Raw genomic sequence first — 21,032 nt, forward strand, 5'->3', positions numbered from 1 at the left:
CCCCTTGCTGACCCTGCAAGCCAGACGCCCTATGCAGAAGGAGCGCAGGGCCCTGCAGTTCCCGGACCCCCTTCTGGAAGACTTCACATCTGCACTGGCTCTGTGCCCGAGTGTCACTCTCATCCCCAGTGGCTCCTCTTGGTGGCTGCCACCTCCTGCCTCCCATTAATCATGTGCACAGGATTTATTTTCTCCTGCAATCTATTCCAGCAAATGCAATCTGGGGGTGCCCGCGGGAGGGCGGGATGCTCTGTTGCTGCCAGAGGCATGGACCGTGGCTTCATTGTCAGGCTGACGGGCCTGGCCCAGAGGTAGGAGGTGAGACCCAGGTCCCAGAAGCAGAATTCTAAGGGGCTCCCAGGAGCTAACTCCACCCTGCCTCTAACCTGGGGTACCAGAGGCCCGAAGGCCCCAGCTCACCCTCCTTTCTTATCTGGGTCCTGTCAGTCCTGCCAAGCCTGGCTGGCTAAGGGAACATGGCAGGGGAGGTTGCCTCTCAGGTACCTGTGCCAGCGGTGGCTTTTTCCAGTTTCCTGATTTGGTTTTCTAGAGCTTTCTCCTTCCCAGCACAGCCCTGCAGCCCAGCCCAGCCTCCCACAGAGAATCAGTTAGAGAGAAGCAATCAACTAAAGCAAGCTCTGCCTATCTCTTTAGCTTGCCAGCAGCTGCCTGAGGCTGTAGGACACCCTGAGGCCAGGGCAAGAGCAGAGGCTCCTTCAGGTCCTAGGTCTGTCCTCCTAGTTATCCGTCCACTTAGAAGTCTTGGAAGTACAGAGGGAAAGGTTGAGGGCTAAACAGAGACCATCCATCTGGCCAGATTCTCACCAAGCCCTCTCCAGCATCACCCATGCTGATAGGAGCCTAGCTTTTCCTTTGGGAGTCCCCAGACTTAGGCTGAAGCCCCTGCCCCCAGCTTGTCTCACCCAGCCAAGCAACCTCCATAATTCCTCCTGTCACAAAGCCATTACCCTGCAAATGGGCTTGTGTGTGTGTGTGTGTGTGTGTGTGTGTGTGTGTGTGTGTGTGTGCGCACGCGTGTGTGGCAGAGGTGGCTGCAGCACCCTGTTTATGCCTCACTCAGTGCTATAATTGCCTCGGGGAATTTATTGGCTTTTGTGTTCACCCTGCACCCTCAAGGCCTTGCCTCTAGTTGCTGTCCTAGCTGCCAGCCTCTGCTGGACCTGGGGCCAGAATGGCTGGGGTGCTGAGGAGGAGACTGGGTGTGTGCTGCTGGAGAGAGGCTGCAGCCCGTGGAGGGGCCATCTGATGTAGATGCAGTTCCTCTTGCCCCAGGGCTGGCAGATACCCAGGAAGAGAGTGGCTGAAAACCAGAACCAGGAAGGTTCTGCCTGGGGGTGGAGGAGGGCTTGATCAAGCTAGTTTTGGGGTACAGGATGCTGAGACTTTGAAAAGACTTTGTACAAGCTGGAGAGGCTTTGGTGGGTCTGTGGCTCTGTTTTCACCCCTCTGATACCTGCTTTGCTGGCTGAGTCCCCTGTGCGAAGCCCCCACCCCAAGTATCCTCGCACAGCCTGGGGGTGGGGGTGGGGAACAAGGCCTCAGCCCCATTCTCATTCTAGATCTTTTGCTGGTCACCCCTTCAGGGTGAGTAAGTGGCTGGGGACACTGGCTGGGGGCGGGAAGGGGGGGAAATACGCAATGCGTTTTAATGCAGACATTCCTGGTTTACTTTCATTTCTATTTTTACCAATTGGCCTTTAACAATTCTTGTGCAGGATTAACACGTTGTAATACATGGAACTTCATGACACTGCCTGTTTTCAATCAGCCTTTGAGATTAATAAATATTTGGGGGTGAAATACTGCATCGATAATGCGTGGCATTGTTAATAAGGTAATAAGGTTTCACTTGGTGCCTGCAGTTGTTAAAATGCTCTTGATGCCTCGTACTTTCATAAATGCTACCTGCTGCTTTGAAAAGATCAGCAATTCAGAAAAGCACAAAGGAGAAAGGAAAAAAAGCAACATAACATAAAAACAAATCTCAGTTTCAGAAATTAAGCCATTATTAACGAACAACCACCATTTCCAGGAGTCGGGCTTGACACTGAAAGATAGAAGGGAGGTGGATTGATTGAGATGTTGCGGCAGTAGGGACCCTATGGAGCATTTTCATATCACTTATTAAATCTAATGTTAATTCATATCAAAAAATAATGGAAGTATTCTGAGGCTGGGCCCCAGTGGCTCACGGTTGTCATCCTAGCTACCTAGAGGGCTGAGATCTGAGGCTCAAGGTTTGAAGCCAAGAAAGTCCATGAGACTCCTACCGCCAGTCAACCAGCCAAAGCCAGACGCAGAGCTGGGTGCTGGTGCCTCCCCCCTGGAATCGTAACTACTTAGAAGGCTGAGATCTGAGGATCTAGGTTCAAAACCAGACCGGGCATGGAAGTCCATAAAACTCTTATCTCCAATTAAGCACCCAAAAACTGGAAGTGGCGCTCTGGCTCCCAGTGGTAGAGGGCTAACCTTGAGCAAAAAGAAACTCAGAGACAGCACCCAGATCCTGAGTTCAAATCCCCTGACCAACACACAAAAAAGCCAGAAGTGGAGCTATGGCTCAGCCAATAGCACACTAACCTTGAGCAAAACTAGTTCAACAACAGCGCCTGAGTTCAAGCCCCAGGACTGGTGTCAGAAAAGGGGAAAAAAGCCCAAAATAAAAGTTCTTTTTCAAAATAAAAAGGGTAATCTGCAAGGAATCACATGACTCCACTGAATGTCTCTTCTTCACAAAGGTGTCGTTTCTTTTTATAATTACTGTTGTTAACAAAAAGATAAGGACTGGAATTGCAGCTCAAGTGGTAAGGTGCCTGCCTCACAAGCACAAAACTCTGAATTCAGAGCCTCGTACAGTCACAAGAGGGAGGAGGACAAGGAGGAGAATGAAGTCAGAGAGGAAGAGGAGGAGAAGGAGGAGGAGGGAGGAGAAGGAGGGGGAGAGGAGCAGCTGCTATCCTAGAGGAGGAAACAGAAGTGTAAATACAACAGAAACAGATGATGTTAAATGATCACATCTCAAAGAAACACAGCTGACAGCCAGATTGAGAAAAGGGAGACACATTTGAGGAAGAGAGATTCCCACCAAGAAAAGATGAAAGGCAGGAGGGGATGAGGAGGAAAGGGAGAAAGCATGGGGAGAACTAGAGAGAGACTTAAAGGAGAGTTAACAGGCCCAACTGAAAACTAGATCCCGTCCTATCACAAGATCAAACAATGGCCTTTAGTGGCCTTTGTAATCCCTGTAATCCTAGGCTAAGACTGAAGAATGGTAGTTCAAAGCCCACCCTGGGCAGGAAAATCTGTGAGAAAGCTTGCAAGACAGAAACTCCGATGAATATGAGTAATTTCCAATGTTATCAAATTCTCACAATGGTCCAGGCCCAGTATTTCCCTGCCTTTCTAATGTGGGAAGTGTGGGGAGCTGGGAAAGGGAGCTGGGGTGGGTACAGCATTGTGTTGGGAGATGCCCCCGCCCCCCTGCTCAGGGCCTCTAGAGGAACAGATCAAACTCTCCCGTATGGCCCAGTTTCCCCAGCATGGCCCTGGGGCTTTCTGCAGGGCCCAGGGCACCACCTGCCCCAGGTAGGTAGCTCAGTCCCAGAAGAGCTGCCCACGTGCCGCTCTTCCTAAGGAACTCCTCCTGCTAGAGCACTACCACAGCAACTGAAAGCCATGCCAGGCAGGCCGAGTGGACAGGGAGGGGGTCTGGGAGAGCCTCCGAAGCTTCTAGGGCCTTTGCTCCCCAAACTGGGCCACTGTAAGGCCTTTCATCTCCCGCCTTCCTCTCTGGGCCACTCCAGCATCCGCCTGCCTTTGCCTCTTCCCACCCACTACCTCCAGCACGGCACTAATTACGGCTCTAATTAGGATGCTTTGATCATCTTTAGAAATGGCTGCACTGTAAAGGGCGCTGCCAAGCAATTAGGGACAGAGGGGCTGGGATCTTAGTGTCTTCCCCAGGGGGTGGGGCTATGGATAACCCCCCTAATCACCCCCTTTTCTGTCTCCCCCTAAGACTGTCTGCCCCCATCATGATGGTAAACTCCCCAGGGGGGGGCAGAAGCAGATGGGGTTTCCACCTCCCAGCCCCTGTCCCCCAACCCCCTCTGCCTGGCCCCTGGCCCAACGGTCAGCTCTTCTTCCCTGTCTCAGCCCCTTTGATGGAACCGCAGAAACAAGGGCTCCTTTGACAGAAGGGGGGGCTCAGAGCCGGATGATGAAACTTCAAAGGTGAGGGTCGAGCCCACTACCTCATTCCCTCTGCCAGGCCTGGCTGCCCTCCCAGGCACCCCCCCCCCGCTTCTGTCCTCTATATAGCCCCCACAGCCCCGCTCCCCAGAGGGCTCTGGGGAGGTGAGAGCCAGGTGAGCACAGACCGTGGCAAGTGGGTGATTTTTTGGTGTAAGTGGAAAACACTTCCATGTGTGGGGGCCAAGAGACATGGGAGGCAGACACTAAAGAATACCTGTGGGGAAGTGAGTCCCAGGAGGAAGAGGAGCCATGCTCCTGGCTGTGCTGCTGCTGCTGCTGCTTCCCTTGCCAGACCACAGGATTGACCACAGGGTGGCCCACGGGCACCCACTGTACACGCGCCTGCCCCCCAACACCCTGCAAGGTGAGCCGGGCTGAGGGGACTGGTGAGGAGGGAGGGCATCGAGGAAGATGAGCAGGGCCCCCTCTACTGTAAGCACCCATGGGCCCTTTAGCCCAGTTGCTGGGACAAGCAACTGAGATAACGGAATGAGAGAGGTACAGAAAGGCTGGCACTGGAAACAAAGCCATCAAGCACTGCCAAGGGGAACTGAGAGACGGCTCCAGACAGAGCCCAGAGGACAGGGTCCAAGCAGCATGCTTTGGCCATCTAGGCCCAAAGGTGGGCAGGGAATCTCAACCATGGCTGCTTCGTGCCAGCAGATCTGAGATCTGGAACAGTGTTTTGCCTCTGAAATTGTCTTCTTTTTCTTCTTATGATGCTAATACTAGGGCTTGAACTCAGGACCTGGGTGCTGTCTCTTAGTTTTTTCACTCAAGGCTGGAGCTCTACCACTTGAGCCACAGCTCCACTTTCTTCTGGCTTTTGTTGGGTAATTGGAAACAGAGTCTCACAGTTTTTCCTGCTGACTGGCTTCTAGCTGCAATCCTCAGATCTCTACCTTCTGAGTAGCTAGGATAACAGGCATGAGCCTTCAAAACTTGGCTCCTCTGAAGATTTGACATAAAACTGCTTTTCAGAGATTTCAGTTGAGTTGGAGACGTATCCTGGGCTGAAAACTCTGTGAACATCTCCTCTCGAAGTTAGGCCTCGGGGAGCCCTGAGGAACTACACCCTGGCTTTAGCCTCTCACCTCCCAGGTGCTCAGGATCCCACCCTGGTCCTCAAAAGCAAGGCTCGGGGGCTAGGGCGGATGACGAGATCGAGACTCTTCCCGACCACCAAGGACGACGTGTGTCTCGTGTTCCCACAGTTCTGTCGGCTCAGGGGACACAGGTGCTCCAGGCTGCCCAGAGGAACGCCCAGTGGGCCGTGATGAGTTTGGTGATGGAGATCCGGCACAGGCTGCATGAGTGCCAAGGTTGTGTGAACAATGCTACACACACCTCCTGTGAACTTGTACTCACTACCCAGACTCCCTTCCCCAGCCATCTTGGGGCACCAGGTGGGGTGCACCACTCTTGAGGTCTCTCCGGGTGGACATGCATGCTGGGCTTGGGCACTGAGTGTGCAAAGACAGAAAGGTGGGGGAGGTCTGGGGTCATGTGGTGAAACCAGAGGCGCATGGCCTGTGTGCTGGGAGCGGAGGTCGGGGGAGTTCTGGGGATAGAAGGTGCTCGGGGCCAGCTTAGGGGGGAGATGGGCCCAAGGCATGATGAGGCTTTCTCTCAGCAGGAACTGGACAGCCCAGGCATCTGGCCCCCTTCCTTCAGGAGCCATCTGAGCCAGGTGAGGTTAAAAAGGCTTGGGAGGGCCAGATCCCATGCCACTGGCTTATACCTGCTAGTCCTAGCTCTTCAGGAGGCAGAGACCTGAGGATCACAGTTCAAGGCCAGTCCAGGCTGAACAGTCAATGAGAGTCATATCTCCAATTAACTGCGAAAGTAAACCAAGCTAGAAGTGGAATTGTGTCTCAAGTAGTAGAGCAATCGCGTTAAGCCAAAGAGCTCAGTCATGGCGGAGCCCTGAGTTCTGGGCCCCAGTGCTGGCACAATGAGTAAACAAAGGCTGGAGGAGGCAGGGCTGGGAACAGGGTGAGCCTCCATGGAGGCCAGGTAGGACTTGTCCCTCACAGCTCTGCTTCTGCCTTTCCCAGGGTCATGTGGGGAGAGACACCCAAGTCCTGCCAACGAGACCAGGCCTCGTGGCCGCATAGTCGGGGGCAGCCCGGCCCTGCCTGGGGCCTGGCCCTGGCTGGTTCGGCTCCGGCTGGGCAGGCAGCCTCTGTGCGGGGGCGTGCTGGTGGCAGCGTCCTGGGTGCTCACGGCTGCCCACTGCTTCGTGGGGTACGTCAGGCCCCCAGGCACCTGCCCAGACCTAGTCCTCCAAAGTCAGGTCCAGCAGGTGGCCTGGGCGGCTGGGAGAGCAGGTCTCTGCTGCCCCCCTGGTGGACACCAGCCCAGTCCCCCCCCCTACAGTCCAGGGCGTGGATCCCAGGACCCAGGACCCCTCCCCCCCTCTAGGGCTCTGACCTCCCCCCCTCCATCTCCAGGACAGTTCTGCTGGGCGGGGCAGGTGCTCTGGGGGACAGGCTCCATCTGCCTCACTGTCCCCCATCCTTCCTCCTGTCACCCCTATAGCGCCTCCAATGAACTCCTGTGGACCGTGGCCCTGGCCCAGGGGACTGGTGAGGAGCAGGCAGAGGAAGTGCGAGTCAACCGCATCTTGCCCCATCCCCAGGTGAGGGGCGAGCCCCAGGCCCCCCTGAGACCCCGGAACAGCGCTCCACACGCTCCCCACCTTCACCTTGAACCCGTCCCCAGTTTGACCCGCAGACCTTCTACAATGACCTGGCCTTGGTACAGCTGTGGACACCAGTGGGCCCCGAGGGCCCCGCGCGCCCCGTGTGCCTGCCCCAGGGCCCCCACGAGCCCCCCGCCGGCACTCCATGCACCATCGCAGGCTGGGGGGCCCTCTTTGAAGGTATTGCCAGGTCTGGGTTGGCCGAGGGGTGATGGCTCTGGGAGGGAGCCAGAGGGTAACACCCAGGGCAAAATGCTGCTGCATCTCACAGGGATTTGGAGACAAGTGGGCGGGGGGCGGGGGGATCCCTGAAAATGGCTGTCTCTTGCCTTCCAAACCTGATCCCTTTGCACGGATCCTTCCCTGTAGATGGGCCGGAGGCTGAGGCGGCGAGAGAGGCCCGGGTCCCCCTGCTAGGCGCGGACGCCTGCCGAAGGGCGCTGGGGCCTGGCCTGCGCCCCAGCACCATGCTGTGTGCCGGCTACCTAGCGGGAGGCGTGGACTCGTGCCAGGTGTGCGCTGGCACCGTGGGGGCGTTGGGGGGGCGGCGCCCCTCGGCGGGACAGCCTCCCTCCCTCCTGGACCGCGGGGCAGGCGCGACAGAGCCCCCCTCTCGTCCCCTAGGGTGACTCTGGAGGCCCGCTCACCTGCTCAGAGCCCGGCCCCCGCCCCAGGGAGGTCCTCTTCGGAGTCACTTCTTGGGGGGATGGCTGTGGGGAGCCGGGGAAGCCTGGGGTCTACACTCGCGTGGCTGTGTTCAGAGACTGGCTCCAGGAGCAAATGAGCGGTGAGCAGCGCGCCGTCCACAGGGACGGCCCAGGACGAGCGGGGCCCCGGCTGCCTTCCACCCTGGGCGCAGGGCGGGGTGCGGGACCGCGGACCCCGGAGGTGAGCCGGGCGCCGCCGTCCTGTCCGCAGCCACCGCCACGCGTGAGCCCAGCTGCAGAGAACTCCTGGCCCGGGCCGCGCCCGCGGAGCCGTCTGCCGACGCCTCGGGGCTCTGCGCCTTCTACGCCCGCCGGTGTCCTGGCTCCGACGGCGGCTGTGCGCGCCTGGCGCACCGGCAGTGCCTGCAGCGCCGGCGGCGGTGCGGTCAGTCCCGGCCCCGGGAGCCCCAGGGGGGCGCCAGGCCCAGCGCCCCGGCCGCTCACACCCCGCTTCCCGCCCGTAGAGCTCCGGTCGCTGGCGCACACACTGCTGGGCCTGCTGCGGGGCGCCCAGGACCTGCTCGGCCCGCGCCCGGGGCTGCGGCGTCGGGCCCCGGCCTCCGCGCGCCCGGCCCGCGCGCTCCGGGAACCTCTGGGGCGCTCAGGTACCCCGCGCCCCCCCCAGCCCGGCCCGAGCCCCCGGCCCACCCCTGCGCCTGGGGGCCGCGTGGTGAGGCCAGGCGCACCCCTGACCCCGGGTCTCTCCAGGGCTGCGGGCTGCAGGAGAGGCGTCCCCGAGGCAGAGGCCCCAGCGGCGCGGGGACACGAAGGGTAAGGCCGCCCCCCGCCGGCCGCTCGGAGAGCAGCAGCCAGGCCGGGCTTCTGGGTCCCAGATTCTCCCTCGGGGTACCAGACTTGCGGTTTCCAGTTCTCCTTCACCCTTTCAAGCCTCCGTTTCCCCCCCTCGATAACATGCAGAAGGTGTCTGACCTGTGAGGTCCATCCCCAGCTCACAGCTTCTGTCGGTTCTCTGTTATTCTGGACCGCTCTTCTTCCCGCAGACTGCCCTGGGATGAAGGCTCTGCGACAGAAGTTGGCTGCCCTTCAGAGGGCCCATGCCTGGATCCTGCGGGTTCCCTCGGAGCACCTGGCCATGAACTTCCACGAGGTGGGGCCCTAGGCTTCCCAGCGGCCTATCAAAGATGATCTGGCTCCATCTGGGTGCAGAAAAGGGACAGGAGGTCCTGGTCTTGTAGATGAGGGAAAGGGTCCCAAGGGAATGGGTGGGGAAGGGCGGGGAGTTTGGCCTAGTGGTAGAGTGCTTGCCTAACATGCACAAAGTCCCAGGTTCAATTCCTCAGTACCACATCCATAGAAAAAGCCAGAAGTGGTGCTGTGGCTCAAGTGGCAGAGTGCTAGCTTTGAGGAAAAAGCCCAAGGACAGTGCTCAGGTCCTGAGTTCAAGCCCCAGGACCGGCAAAAGAAGGAAGGAAGGAAGGAAAGGAAGGAAGGAAGGAAGGAAGGGAGGGAGGGAGGGAGGGAGGGAGGGAGGGAGGGAGGGAGGGAGGGATGAGGACTGTGGAAGAAGTGGATGACCCCAGCCTTGTCACTCAGGACTGGGATTCTGGGTCTTCTGCAGGTGCTGGCAGATCTGGGCTCCAAAACGCTGACTGGACTCTTCAGAGCCTGGGTGCGTGCAGGCCTGGGGGACCGGCGTGTGGTCTTCCCTGGCCTGGTGGGGCTGGAGCCAGCCACACTGGCTCGTAGCCTCCCCAGGCTCCTTGTGCAGGCCCTGCAGGCCTTCCGATCAGCAGCCCTGGCAGAGGGAGAGCTGGAGGGCCCCTGAAGTGCGGGTGGGGAGAGCCCAGGAGGAGCGCCATCCAGGTAGCCCTCCAGCCGTCCCAGATGGGCTTCCAGGAGGAGTCACTGTCCTCAGGAGCAAAAGGGGTTTAAAGAACACAAGACAACGCAACCAGGTTCCTGTTGGCTGGGTCCATTGGGGCGGAAGGGCAGCCGTGGACACCACATGTCTTCTTCCCAGTTGTCTGATCAAAGTAAAAGTTGCTTCAATAAATTTTATTTATAATCCACAAACTGGCACTTTCTTGGGACGGGACCAATGGGTGGACATTAGATGAGCGGAAGACAGGCAGGGCTTAGTCTCCGGAAGCAGCTGGCAGACATCACAACGAAGCTGGGCAGAGGCTACTAGGCCTCTGTGCTAGCGTACCCTGTGCCTTCCCAGTGGCAGCTGCTGGCTCTCCTCTGTGGCTGGCCACCCCTGGCCTGCCTGGCTCCACAGCACTTGCCCTTCCTGCTAGCTCAGCCTGCCCATGCGGCCTTCTGGCCTTGGGCTCCTACCCTGGCTAGCCAGTCCCCACCCCCTCATCACCTGCTTTGAGGTGTCAGATTGCATTTCCTTGCTTCCCCCTGCCCCCAGCCTGCACCTGTCCCCTCTCCCCACCCCTCCTCATTCCACAGCCTGCAGACAGGAAGGGACACACACACACAAGACCCAGCCAGAGGGTCAGGATGGCAGGGCCTGTGCTCACACTGGGACTGCTGGCCTCCCTGGCCATGTGTGGTAAGAGGACTTACCACTTCCTCCCTGGACTCCCCTCCATGCCCACCAGGGCCCCCCTCTGCAAGGCCCCCTTCCCAGGATCAGGTCCTGTTCCCCATCCCCACCGGCATGTCTGACCTCCAGGGTCCTCACTGCAGGGAGGGGGCGTCCCCTTGCTCAGCCCATGCCTGAGGCCCCAGCACAGATTATTGCTGGGTCCCATCCGTCGTTCTCTCAGGCAGCTGGGCACTGAACGAGGAGGAGCGTCTGATCCGGTACCTGTTCCAGGAGAAGGGCTACAACAAGGAGCTCCGACCTGTGGCCCACAAGGAGGACAGCGTGGATGTCACACTGGCCCTCACTCTCTCCAACCTCATCTCCCTGGTGAGCTTCTGCCCCAGCCTGGCGTGTGGTAGCTCCCCTCCCCAGGGGCTACTGTGCCCCATTCTCCAGGGACTGGCCCCAGGCCTCTGCCACCTAAGACTCCAGCACTTTAGTGACCCCATGCTCTCACCCACCCGAGGGGTGGTGCTCAGGGCAGGGACTGGCTGGCCCATCTCCGTGGGTCTCCTGGCACCATCGGTGAGCTTAGGTGTCCAGTGAATGTGTGTGTGTGTGTGTGTGTGTGTGCAAGAAGGGTGTGGGCTTTTGAGGGACAGCCCTCTTGTCTGATTACAGAAAGAAGTTGAGGAGACTCTCACCACCAACGTGTGGATAGAGCACGTAAGAACTTCCCACTCAGGACCCAGCCCCCTGTGCTCACTCCTGCTCCAAATCCTCAGCTTGCCTTGGACACATTCTCACAGCAGGGCCTGGCCCCTCATCCTGCAGAATCCCTGCTGCCCTCCCCACAGACTCTCTGCTCCCTCTGCTGGCAGCTGCATGGTTTGTGGGATGTTGTGATGCCACTCTGGCTTTCATTAGAAGTCACGTTAGAAAGGCATGGACACCCATCTTACCAGGCTGCCCGCGGGGTGAGCACGCATGCACCAGCGCTGTCCAGGAGGGACCCAGGGCCCTTGCTTTCAGTGCCTCTCAAGGCTCTTTTGTCACAGCTGGTTCCTCAGCCCCATTCAAGCTCCCCTAGGGAAGTGGGGAGAGAAGGGGAGATCATGGCAAAGCCCCTGCCCACCTGTCTTTGGGACGTCCAGGGCTGGACAGACAGCCGGCTGCAGTGGGATGTCAACGAGTTTGGGAACATCAGCGTCCTGCGCCTGCCCCCCGACATGGTGTGGCTCCCAGAGATCGTGCTGGAAAACAAGTTGAGTGGAGTGCTCCCCCGTGCTCCTCTGCATCCCCCTCCAGCCCTAGGCGTCCCCCCCCCCCCGCCCTTCCTCTGGTGCCTCCCCAGCCCTGCCATGGGCCAGTGCTCCAATAATCCCTGTCCCTGTCCCCCAGCAATGACGGCTCCTTCCAGATCTCCTACTGGTGCAACGTGCTGGTGTATGACTCGGGCTATGTGTACTGGCTGCCACCAGCCATCTTCAGCTCCTCCTGCCCCATCTCTGTCACCTACTTTCCCTTCGACTGGCAGAACTGCTCCCTCAAGTTCAGGTGTGCCTACTTCTCTGTCCCAGTGTCTTCCAGGAGGACTGAGGCCCATGAAGTGCTTCTCAGAGAGGCCCGTCCTGTCCTGATCAGAGTTTCCCTCTCCATCTTTTATATGTACCCTCCTTTTTTTTATGGGTCCTTCCTCTCAGTGGCCCCAGACAGTGACGGAGGGTCACTCACTGCCCACTGCCCACCACCCTCCCCAGCTCACTCAAGTACACGGCCAAGGAGATCACGCTGAGCCTGAAGCAGGAGTTGGAGGACAACCGTGCATACCCTGTGGAGTGGGTCATCATCGACCCTGAGGGCTTCACAGGTGCGTGTTGAGCAGCCATGGATTCTCCCTGCCCCCTCCTCCCAGAGCTCTCAGGATGAGGACAAAATGGAGAATGCAGGCTAAGCATTTGGTCTTTTCTGTGCCTTGAGACCCCTGGGGACTGTGTGTCCTGGTGGCTGTATACCACCCCCGTGTCTAGACTCAGCACTAAGGGGCCCGCTGCTCACCCTGCCCATCAGAGAAGACCTCCTGTCCAGTTGGTTTCAAGGTGGGGATGCCATGGCAGGGGGCAGAGAATGCTCACCAGCTCATTGACCTGAGACTCAGGTCAATTGGGCTTCAGTTTGTTTTGTTTTTCCATTTTTTTTTTTTTTGGCATTTTTTTTTTTTGGGGCTTTCGAGTCGTACTTACTAGATAACCACTGAGCCATGCCTTCAGTCATGTCTCTCCCTGATTATTTCTGAGGTTGGATCTCACTGCCTGTCCTGGCTTGTGCTTGGACCGTGATCTGCCTGTTTGGGGTTTCCCGTGGTAGCTGGGAGGAAATATGTACCACTGTGCCCTACTTTGTCTTTGAGACAAAGCCAAGGCTAGCTTGGAACTGTGAGTGTCACACTCGCATCCTCTCAAGTAGCTAGGAATGACAGGCCACTGTACTCAGCTCTGGGTTGAGAAGAGGTCTCAGTAAGTTTTCTGCCTCAAATCATGATCCTCCAGTTCTCAGCCTCCTAAGAAGCTAGACTCCCAGGTGAGAGCCACTAGTGCTTGGCTTGAGCTTCAGTTTTTTAAACCAGAAAACATCTTTAAAGACTGAGTTTTGCTTTAATTTGCACATGACCTAGATTGAGGCCAGGATACCTTTTTTTGCTTGTTTGATTTTTTTTTTTTTTTTTTTGGCTTTCCTTTCTTGGTACTAGGAATCAAACTCAGAACATTGCACTTGCTAGGCAGGCTCTTCGCCACGAAGCTACAGCCCAGCCCCACAATATCTGTGGAGCCAAAACACGCTCCTTATTTGAACTCTGCATGGGCCATTCACAGACTGAACCCCTCCCTGCCAGCCTGATGCCCCCCCCAACATAGCTCATGTCCTCCCTGGGCCTCCTGATGTGCTCCTGGCCCAGTTCCACTTCAGCCCCTCACCCTGTCCTGGGCCCCTTAGTGCCTCCAGGCCTGGACTGGTCCTAAGCTGTCCATGTGTCCTCCTCAGAGAACGGTGAGTGGGAGATAGTGCACCGGCCAGCCAGGGTCAACGTGGACCCCAGCGCCCCTCTGGACAGCACCAGCCGCCAGGACGTCACCTTCTACCTCATCATCCGCCGCAAGCCTCTGTTCTACATCATCAACATCCTGGTCCCCTGCGTGCTCATCTCCTTCATGATCAACCTGGTCTTCTACCTGCCCGGCGACTGTGAGCTCCTCGCCTGCTCCTGCCTGCATGCTCTCCATGGAGGGGCTGTGGGCTTGGCACCAAGGGGGCCACCCACGGATGACCCAAGGGGTGCATAAGGGGTCTCTAGGAAGCTGGCAGGGGGGGCACAGAGGCCAATCTGGATATGTATTATAAACCCCAGCGGGTCCTAGGGACAAGGACTGTCTAGTCCCTGCCCTTGTGGGGGATTGGAGTACAACTAGACTGTCTATGAAGGAACTGGGAAGGAGAGGTGGCCTGGGCTGCAGGGTTTGTGAGAAGGGCTGCCTGGTGCTATCCTGGTCTAGGAAGAGACCCTGGAGCTTTTGGAGCAGGAGCCACACATATTGACCTGTGCTTCAGAGGGTGGCAGTGCTTGTCCAGATCTAGGGGGAGGGTGTCTGTTTAATGTTCATTCCCGTGACGCGAGACAGTTGAGAACACAGGCACAGAGAGGTTGTGCTACTTGTCCAGATCACCCAGCTCGTAAGGGACAGCCAGGACTCGATAGACTGAGGTCCTCCATCCGTGTAGCCCATGACTCCATAGCATTTACCCGGACACGGTTCGGGCTTGGGAACAGGGGTGTCTGGAGGCTCCTGTGCTCAGGGTCGGAGGAGTCAGCTAGCTCTGACTTTCCAGGCGGCGAGAAGACCTCAGTGGCCATCTCGGTGCTCCTGGCCCAGTCTGTCTTCCTGCTGCTCATCTCCAAGCGGCTACCCGCCACGTCCATGGCCATCCCGTTGATTGGCAAGTGAGTGTAGTCCCGCCCTCCCGCACAGGCCCCGCCCTCCCGCGCAGGCCCCGCCCTCCCGCGCAGGCCCCGCCCTCCCGCGCAGGCCCCGCTCCCGCACAGGCCCCGCCCCCATATAGTCCCCGCCCGCCAAGGCCCCACCCCATCAGCCCACACAGTCCCCACCCACCGAGGCCCCGCCCGCCCAGGCCCCGCCCACCGCCCACACAGTCCCCACCCACCGAGGCCCCGCCCGCCCAGGCCGCGCCCACCCGCCCACACAGTCTCCACCCATCGAGGCCCCGCCCGCCCAGGCCCCACCCACCGCGCATACAGTCCCCACCCACCGAGGCCCCGCCCTCCAAGGCCCCGCCCACCGCGCACACAGTCCCTACCTACCGAGGCCCCGCCCGCCCAGGCCGCGCCCCTCCGGTTCCTGGGCGCCAGGCTGAGCGTGTGCCCGCAGGTTCCTGCTCTTCGGCATGGTACTGGTCACCACGGTCGTGATGATCTGTGTCATCGTGCTCAACATCCACTTCCGGACACCCAGCACCCACGTGCTGTCGGATGGGGTCAAGAAGGTGAGGGAGAGCCAAGAGCTGCTGGGTTTGCAGCGCCGCGGAAGCTCCCGGCTCCTGCGCGGCACCAAGAGCGCGCGCCCCAGGTTCCAGGATATGCAAGAGTTTTTGCTAGAAATCGGGAAGGTGAGAGGGGCGGGGGCGTAGGGAGCGAGCTTATCTGGATGACAACTCTGCAGCAGATCCAGTATCTGTTCCCAAACACAAGGAAGGAAGGGGCTGCGTGTGGCCTGGCCCTGCGTCTGCCTATCGAGCAGACGTCTTGGCTTCCATTCTCTGCACTGCAAAGCCTTTTCAAAATATATTTAAGTGAGCACCAGACACCAGATGGTTCAGGCCTGTGATCCTAGCTACTCAGAAGGTTGAGATGTGAGGGCTGTGGTTCAAAGCGAGCCCTGTCTTAAAAGCCCATTGAAACTCTATCTCCAATTAACCAGTGAAAGGATAGAAGTAGAGGTGTGCTCAAGTGATAGAGTACCCGTCTTGAGGGAAAAAGCCAAGCAAGAACATGAGGCCCTGAGTTCAAAAAAGTGAAGAGCCAGGTGCCAGTCCTTCACACCTGTAATCCTAGCTACTCAGGATTCTGAGATCTGAGACTCTCGGTTCAGAGCCAGCTGGGACAGCAAAGTCTGTGAGACTGAGCTCCAGTTGACCACCAAAAGGCCAGAAGTGGAGCTGTGGGTCAAGTGGTAGAACACTAGCCTTGAGCAAAACCAGAGTGCCTAGGCCCTGAGTTCAAGCTGCAGAACTGGCACCAAAAAAGGAGGAGGAAGAGGAAGGAGATGAGGAGGATGAAAGAAAGAAAGAGAGGAAAAGAGAAAAAGAAAGGCAAAGACTGAATACAGTAGAGGTGTGAGCCGTCTGTACCCAACTAGGCCTTTAACTCTTAACCCTTCTGCCTCCTCCTGCCAAGTTCTGGGGTTCCAGGCATGTGCCACCACACCTGGCTTGACTTTTTGTTAAGCCAGCAGTGAGTAACCTCAGCTCTGGGCTGTGAGGAATGAGGGATGTTGGGAATCTGAGTGTCTGTCAGCAGGGGATTGGAGACTGGGGAACAACAGATCAGACTGGGGAGCAGTGTTTGGCAGCCAAGGATGTATAGAGGTCACCCCATAGTAAACTAGCCTTTCTCATGTCCCCTTGGCTGCCAAAGCTCTTCCTGGAGACCCTGCCGGAGCTCCTGCACATGTCCCGCCCAGCAGAGGAGAGCCCTGGCCCTGGGCTCTTGATCCGGAGGAGCAGCTCGCTGGGCTACATCTCGAAGGCTGAGGAGTACTTCTCCCTCAAGTCCCGCAGTGACCTCATGTTCGAGAAGCAGTCTGAACGGCATGGGCTAGCCCGGCGTCTCACCACCGCCCGTGGGTCCCTGGTACCGTGGGGGGAGGACCATCTGGGGAGAGGAGGGGGAGCATCATCCCTTGTGGCCCCTTGTCATAGGTCGTCCTCCAGCAAGTTCTGAGCAGGCCCAGCAGGAACTCTTCAATGAGCTGAAGCCAGCCGTGGATGGAGCAAACTTCATTGTCAACCACATGAGGGATCAGAACAGTTACAACGAGGTGCGTGGCCACAGGTGTGCGCCGGGATTCAGGTAGTGCATGGATCCACTGGATTCCCTCACATACACAGACCAGCCCCGAGGAGGGACTTCACAGTGAGTGCAGGTTCCCAGGAAGGAGAAGACTCCCGCACAGAAGCCCAGAAACCAACAGCAGCAGCGCAGGCCCTGCTTCCACACTCAGCCCCGCCCTGCCAGGCCACAGTCTAAGCAGCCATTTGGGGCCCCTTTTCTCCTAGCTGCCAATCATTTCTAACCCTGCCCAAACCCAAAGTTGATATTCCAGACAATTATAGGGTAACTGTAATGGTCGTCACTCATAATAATTCTCCTGACAAACAAAAGGACATTTTTTTCCCCACTTCACACAAGGATTCAGAACTTGGTGTGTGGGTGTCACAGGGCCCAGAGAAAAGAGAGGGGACCACCACTGTCCTCAGTCCCTGAACCCCTGCACTAAGGTGGGAAGGGGACCTGGAAAAATAGCCAGCCCTGCCTGCGATCGCATCTTGTCTGCTGCCAGCCCAAGGTGGTCCAACAAGACACAGGCAGCCAGGCTTCTGTCTCTATTGTTGACCTTGCTTGAGATTGTGGGTCTGCAACCTGAGGGCCCCCTCACCCCACCGTGTCTGCCCCACTTCCAGGAGAAGGATAGCTGGAGCCAGGTGGCCCGCACAATGGACCGCCTCTGCCTCTTTGTGGTGACACCCGTCATGGTGGTGGGCACGGCCTGGATCTTCCTGCAGGGTGTCTACAACCAGCCCCCATCCCAGCCTTTCCCTGGGGACCCCTTCTCCTATGAAGAGAGAGACAGGCGCTTCATCTAGGATGGGCCTGTGTGGGCAGCATGTGCACTACTACAGAGATGACACTGGAGTGGCAAGAAGGTCAGCTCTGGGACCTGAGCTTGTGCCCAGCTGCTCCTATAAGGCCAAGGGCAAGGCAGGATACCCCCTTCCTCAAGCAAAGAATCCTGAGATGGACTGAGTGTGGACATGGGTAGAAGGAGACCCCCCCGCCCTGGAAAATCTGGGAAGATATAGGGGGCTTGCTGAGAGGGAGCAGAGCAGGCAGGAATCTGAGTTTCCTGGCCGGGGGAGGGGGGTGCAGTAGGATCAGTGCCATTGCCAGCTTTCTCTGCCTCAGCCTGTTTATGTGGGTCCCTCTGGGAAGCTGAGGTTTGGGATGGGAGGGGCAGGCTTCCATCTGCCAAGTCCCCAGGCTGGCTGAAGGCACACACACCATACCAGACACCCACTCTGCCCCAAAAGATGTCCCTACCCTAAGTATTTCTCCTGAAAGGAGGGTTGTGCTGCAATATTTGGCACACATTTATACAGATTTATTGTTTGCACGAATTCACATTTCACTGGGCATCCTGTATTTTTGGTTACCATGTTCCAATAGAAGCCCACACTGGATTCCATCCCAGGGGCCCGAGCATGAGGTGGGGTAAGTTGCCTTGTACATTCACATCCTGGGATGGCATGTCACTTCAAGGACATGGCTCCTGTTACTCGCTGTCACACTAGTAGCCAGTGGGGATTCTGAGGCCACATGGCCTGGCCCTAAGGCCTCCTGCCCACAGCCACATGGGCAAACTTGGAAGCAAGTCCTTTCACTCCCATGGGGGTCTCCAGATGAGATGTCAGCCCCAGAGAAGTCTTAAGAGTCCAGATCGCCCAGCTCAGTAGCTCCAGGGTTCTGGACCCCCAGAAGCTGTGAGAGAATAAATGTCTGTTATTTCATTGAGTTTCATTGAGATCTGTTTCCTTAGTAGTGTGACCGTGGGTGACACACCTCCCTTAGCTCCTGGCTCATCTGCACAATGAATGGTTGATACTCTGGCTCTCCTGGTGTGGTAAACATTGAATTTGCAAATAACAGGAAAAGTGCTAACCTGTATCCTGTAAATGTAAACAGAGGATTACTTAGCCAATTTCTCATTGGCAAGCCTGGGTTATGAGAGATGTGTCTCTAGCTTGTGTCCATGGATCACACCTGTAATCCTAGCTACTGCTGAGATGGGACGATCTCAATTTGAAGCCAACCTGGGAAGGAAAGTCTGTGAGAGTCTCAACTCCAGTTAACCACCCAAAAGCTGGAATAGAGCCATGGTTCAAGTGGTAGAGTACCAGCCTTGAATGAAAAAGTACTCAGGCCCTGAGTTCATGCCAGTAGCGTGCACGCACGAGCGCTTCCCCCCCACACACACACTATGAGTTCCTGAGGTCACCAGAGGGGGCTCATGCCCAGGTCCCATACACCCAAACATGGCAAGATGAAGGAGAAAGAATGGGAATAAGGTACACTGGCCCAATTATTCGCCTGCTTGTTGTAGACTTTGTGTTTCACATTTCAACCCATTTCCCTTGAAAGTAAACCTTTTGGCTCTGAAAACAGGTAAGGTTTTTCATCTTAGGTGAGGTTTTTTTTTTTAATCTCACAGGAAAAAGAACATCCATTTAAAACTAAAGCTCATCCTCATTTCTTCTGTTTCCTTGTATAAAGTGCCCAAGTATTCAGGATGCAAATCCTCAGTGTTCCCCTCAGAACAGGGAAACTCAGGACATCTCTGGATGGGAGGGGGCAGGCAACTGGGACCTTCCACCATGCTCGTTGCTGCTCTCTGCCATCCGTTGGCGCTATTGGAAGTGGGTTGTGGACCCTCGGGAGTCCTGACCAGCACAGGTGGCTGTAGATCTTCCAGAGAAGATAATCCAAAATGCCACACCCTTTCTGCCCAGTCAGACGTATCGGGTTGGCTTTCCTGGAGGTCCAGTAGGGCTGCCCACCTGGCCACTGAGCAGGGAATCCAACAGGAAAATACTGTGCGGTGAGGACAGAAAACCATAGCTTAAGCAAACAAGACTTCCTTTTTCTCGTATAGAAAGATTGCAAGAAGCAATGATGGTTTCACTGGCTTGGTCATTCAACAAAGCCACCAGGGACCCGGGCTCTTGGTTTCCTGCCTAGCACACTGGCTTCCTGCCTCATGTTTGCTGCCCTGAGTTTGGAGCCTGCTACCACAGTACCATGGATTACATCTGTGTTCTGTCAGGAAAGGGCTCACCTCTCATCACCTCTCATCAGAAGCAAATGTCTCCCATGAGGCCTTGAGGCATCTCATTGTTCAAAACATCATATGGCTACCTATGTCTGCAAGGGAGTTTGTAATCCTAGCTACTCAGGAGGCTGAGATCTGAGGATCATGGTTCAAAGCCAGCCAGGGCATGAAAGTCTGTAGGACTCTTATCTCAAATTAACCACCAAAAAACTAGAAGTGGTGCTGTGCTTCAAGCAATAGAGCGCTAGCCTTGATCTAAAGAGCTCAGAGACAATGCCCAGGCCCAGAGTTCAAGCCCCATGACAGGAGGAGGAGGAGAAGGAGAAGGAGGAGGAGGAGGAGGAGAAGGAGGAAGAGGATGAAGAGGAGGGGAGAGGGAGGAGGAGGAGGAGGAGAAGAGAAGGAGAAGGGGAAAGGGAGGAGGAGGAGGAGGAGGAGGAGGAGGAGGAGGAGGAGAAGGAGAAGGAGAAGAAGAAGAAGAAGAAGAAGAAGAAGAAGAAGAAGAAGAAGAAGAGGAAGAGGAAGAAGAGGAAGAGGAAGAAGAAGAGGTGGAGCTATGGCTCAAGAGGTAGGGTGCCAGCCTTGAGCACAGGGACAGTGACCCGACCCTGAGATCAAGCCCCAGTATTGGCACAGACGTACACACATGTGTGTACACAAACACACACACAACATATCTAAGGGAAAATGCCTGTACTGAACAAGTCTTGCCGTGTTTGGACCATTCGCCTCTAAACAATATAATGTAACAACTATTTGTATAGCATTTATACTTCATTAGGGATTATAAACCATGTAGAGGTTATCTAAACCGTACAGGAGAACTACATACATTGCATGCACTACTGCACCATTCTATACAAGGAAACATTAGGATAGATTTTGGTATCTGAAGAGGTCTAGAAACACTGCTCCTGCTGATACTGGGAGATAATTCTACTTACCTTTCCAGCCTCCATAACGGTAGGTAACAAAGCAGACAGCCCAGCCTGGAGGAGCACAGAGGCTCAAGGACAGATGTCTTCATGGACGGAGATGGCACAATTCACATCACTAGAGAAGGCCGTCTCCATGTCCTCCTTTTCCTCTCAGACACTATGGGGGCAGGAGGGGTAGTTAGAGGTGGGAGTGGGGTTGCTGGCTTCTGCTTAGCCTCCTCACTGACCATAAGGCCATTGCTAGTCTTTAGTGAAGAGGGACTTAGAGGGGAGTAAAGAGATGAAGCCATTTCTCTGTGACTTGGTGGAGAATTGCGTCTGGGGGCTCTGGTGGGCTGCACGGGGAGGTAAGGAGACTCAAGTGGGGAGAAGCTGCTAGTTTTGGAAACTCCAGAGAGTGAGGTTCTCTCAAGTACCTTGAGGGGCATGGGGACTGTCAGAGAAAACAGTGTCTAAAGCAGGCTGACAAGGATGGCAGACAAACCACCCATGAGGTAACTCAGCGGAAGACAGGCTGACACTAGAAATGACTGGAGAGGGCAGGTGTCGCTATTGCCATCCCCACACATCTGCCTCTACTCATGGAGTTACGGCAAGACAGGCAGGACCCGAGGCCCTGAAGGGGGCTGGACTCTAAGCCTGATTTCTAGTGTCTTCTTTTTTTTGAAACCTATTGAAATGCCAGTCACCATTCTCTAGGCTCAGGGACATTGTGCTGTCTTCAATAATCAA

The 21,032-nt window shown here is 56.6% G+C and overlaps 2 protein-coding genes across 5 annotated transcripts; both read left to right on the top strand.

Moving 5' to 3' along the window:
• The first annotated feature begins 4,524 nt into the window (after positions 1 to 4,524).
• On the top strand, positions 4,525 to 9,685 carry Prss56 (serine protease 56). Its single transcript, XM_090354341.1, has 13 exons — positions 4,525 to 4,639; positions 5,490 to 5,597; positions 5,912 to 5,965; positions 6,333 to 6,522; positions 6,817 to 6,916; positions 7,000 to 7,159; positions 7,349 to 7,491; positions 7,604 to 7,766; positions 7,898 to 8,071; positions 8,151 to 8,291; positions 8,395 to 8,457; positions 8,688 to 8,794; positions 9,266 to 9,685. The coding sequence occupies exons 1-13, from the start codon at positions 4,525 to 4,527 to the stop codon at positions 9,470 to 9,472; spliced, it is 1,725 nt and encodes a 574-aa protein (XP_090210467.1). The 3' UTR covers positions 9,473 to 9,685.
• A 473-nt stretch (positions 9,686 to 10,158) lies between these two features.
• Chrnd (cholinergic receptor nicotinic delta subunit) lies at positions 10,159 to 17,122 on the top strand. 4 transcript variants are annotated; one of them, XM_090354412.1, is made up of 12 exons: positions 10,159 to 10,210; positions 10,428 to 10,573; positions 10,868 to 10,912; positions 11,341 to 11,450; positions 11,588 to 11,743; positions 11,947 to 12,056; positions 13,229 to 13,429; positions 14,072 to 14,183; positions 14,629 to 14,743; positions 15,894 to 16,098; positions 16,178 to 16,296; positions 16,940 to 17,122. In XM_090354412.1, exons 1-12 carry the CDS (start codon positions 10,159 to 10,161, stop codon positions 17,120 to 17,122), a joined length of 1,554 nt encoding a protein of 517 aa, XP_090210538.1. The 4 variants fall into 4 exon arrangements, with proteins under 4 accessions (XP_090210538.1, XP_090210539.1, XP_090210540.1 ...); XM_090354413.1 differs by lacking the exon at positions 10,868 to 10,912; XM_090354414.1 differs by lacking the exons at positions 10,159 to 10,210; positions 10,428 to 10,573; positions 10,868 to 10,912 and having other exon boundaries at positions 11,369 to 11,418.
• Positions 17,123 to 21,032: the final 3,910 nt, after the last annotated feature.

The sequence above is a fragment of the Megascapheus bottae genome, chromosome 21, assembly GCF_031878675.1.
Source record: "Megascapheus bottae isolate mThoBot1 chromosome 21, mThoBot2.hap1, whole genome shotgun sequence".
In the NCBI taxonomy this organism is placed as follows: Eukaryota; Metazoa; Chordata; class Mammalia; order Rodentia; family Geomyidae; genus Megascapheus; species Megascapheus bottae.

Bases quoted from the DNA above. Each gene is read 5' to 3' on its own strand.
- Prss56 (XM_090354341.1), top strand. From the start codon at position 4,525: ATGCTCCTGGCTGTGCTGCTGCTGCTGCTGCTTCCCTTGCCAGACCAC. The intron at 4,640-5,489 runs GTGAGCCGGGCT...GTGTTCCCACAG, and splicing joins GCCCCCCAACACCCTGCAAG to TTCTGTCGGCTCAGGGGACA. The intron at 6,917-6,999 runs GTGAGGGGCGAG...ACCCGTCCCCAG, and splicing joins GCATCTTGCCCCATCCCCAG to TTTGACCCGCAGACCTTCTA.
- Chrnd (XM_090354412.1), top strand. From the start codon at position 10,159: ATGGCAGGGCCTGTGCTCACACTGGGACTGCTGGCCTCCCTGGCCATG. The intron at 14,744-15,893 runs GTGAGGGAGAGC...TGGCTGCCAAAG, and splicing joins TGTCGGATGGGGTCAAGAAG to CTCTTCCTGGAGACCCTGCC. The intron at 16,297-16,939 runs GTGCGTGGCCAC...CCCCACTTCCAG, and splicing joins ATCAGAACAGTTACAACGAG to GAGAAGGATAGCTGGAGCCA.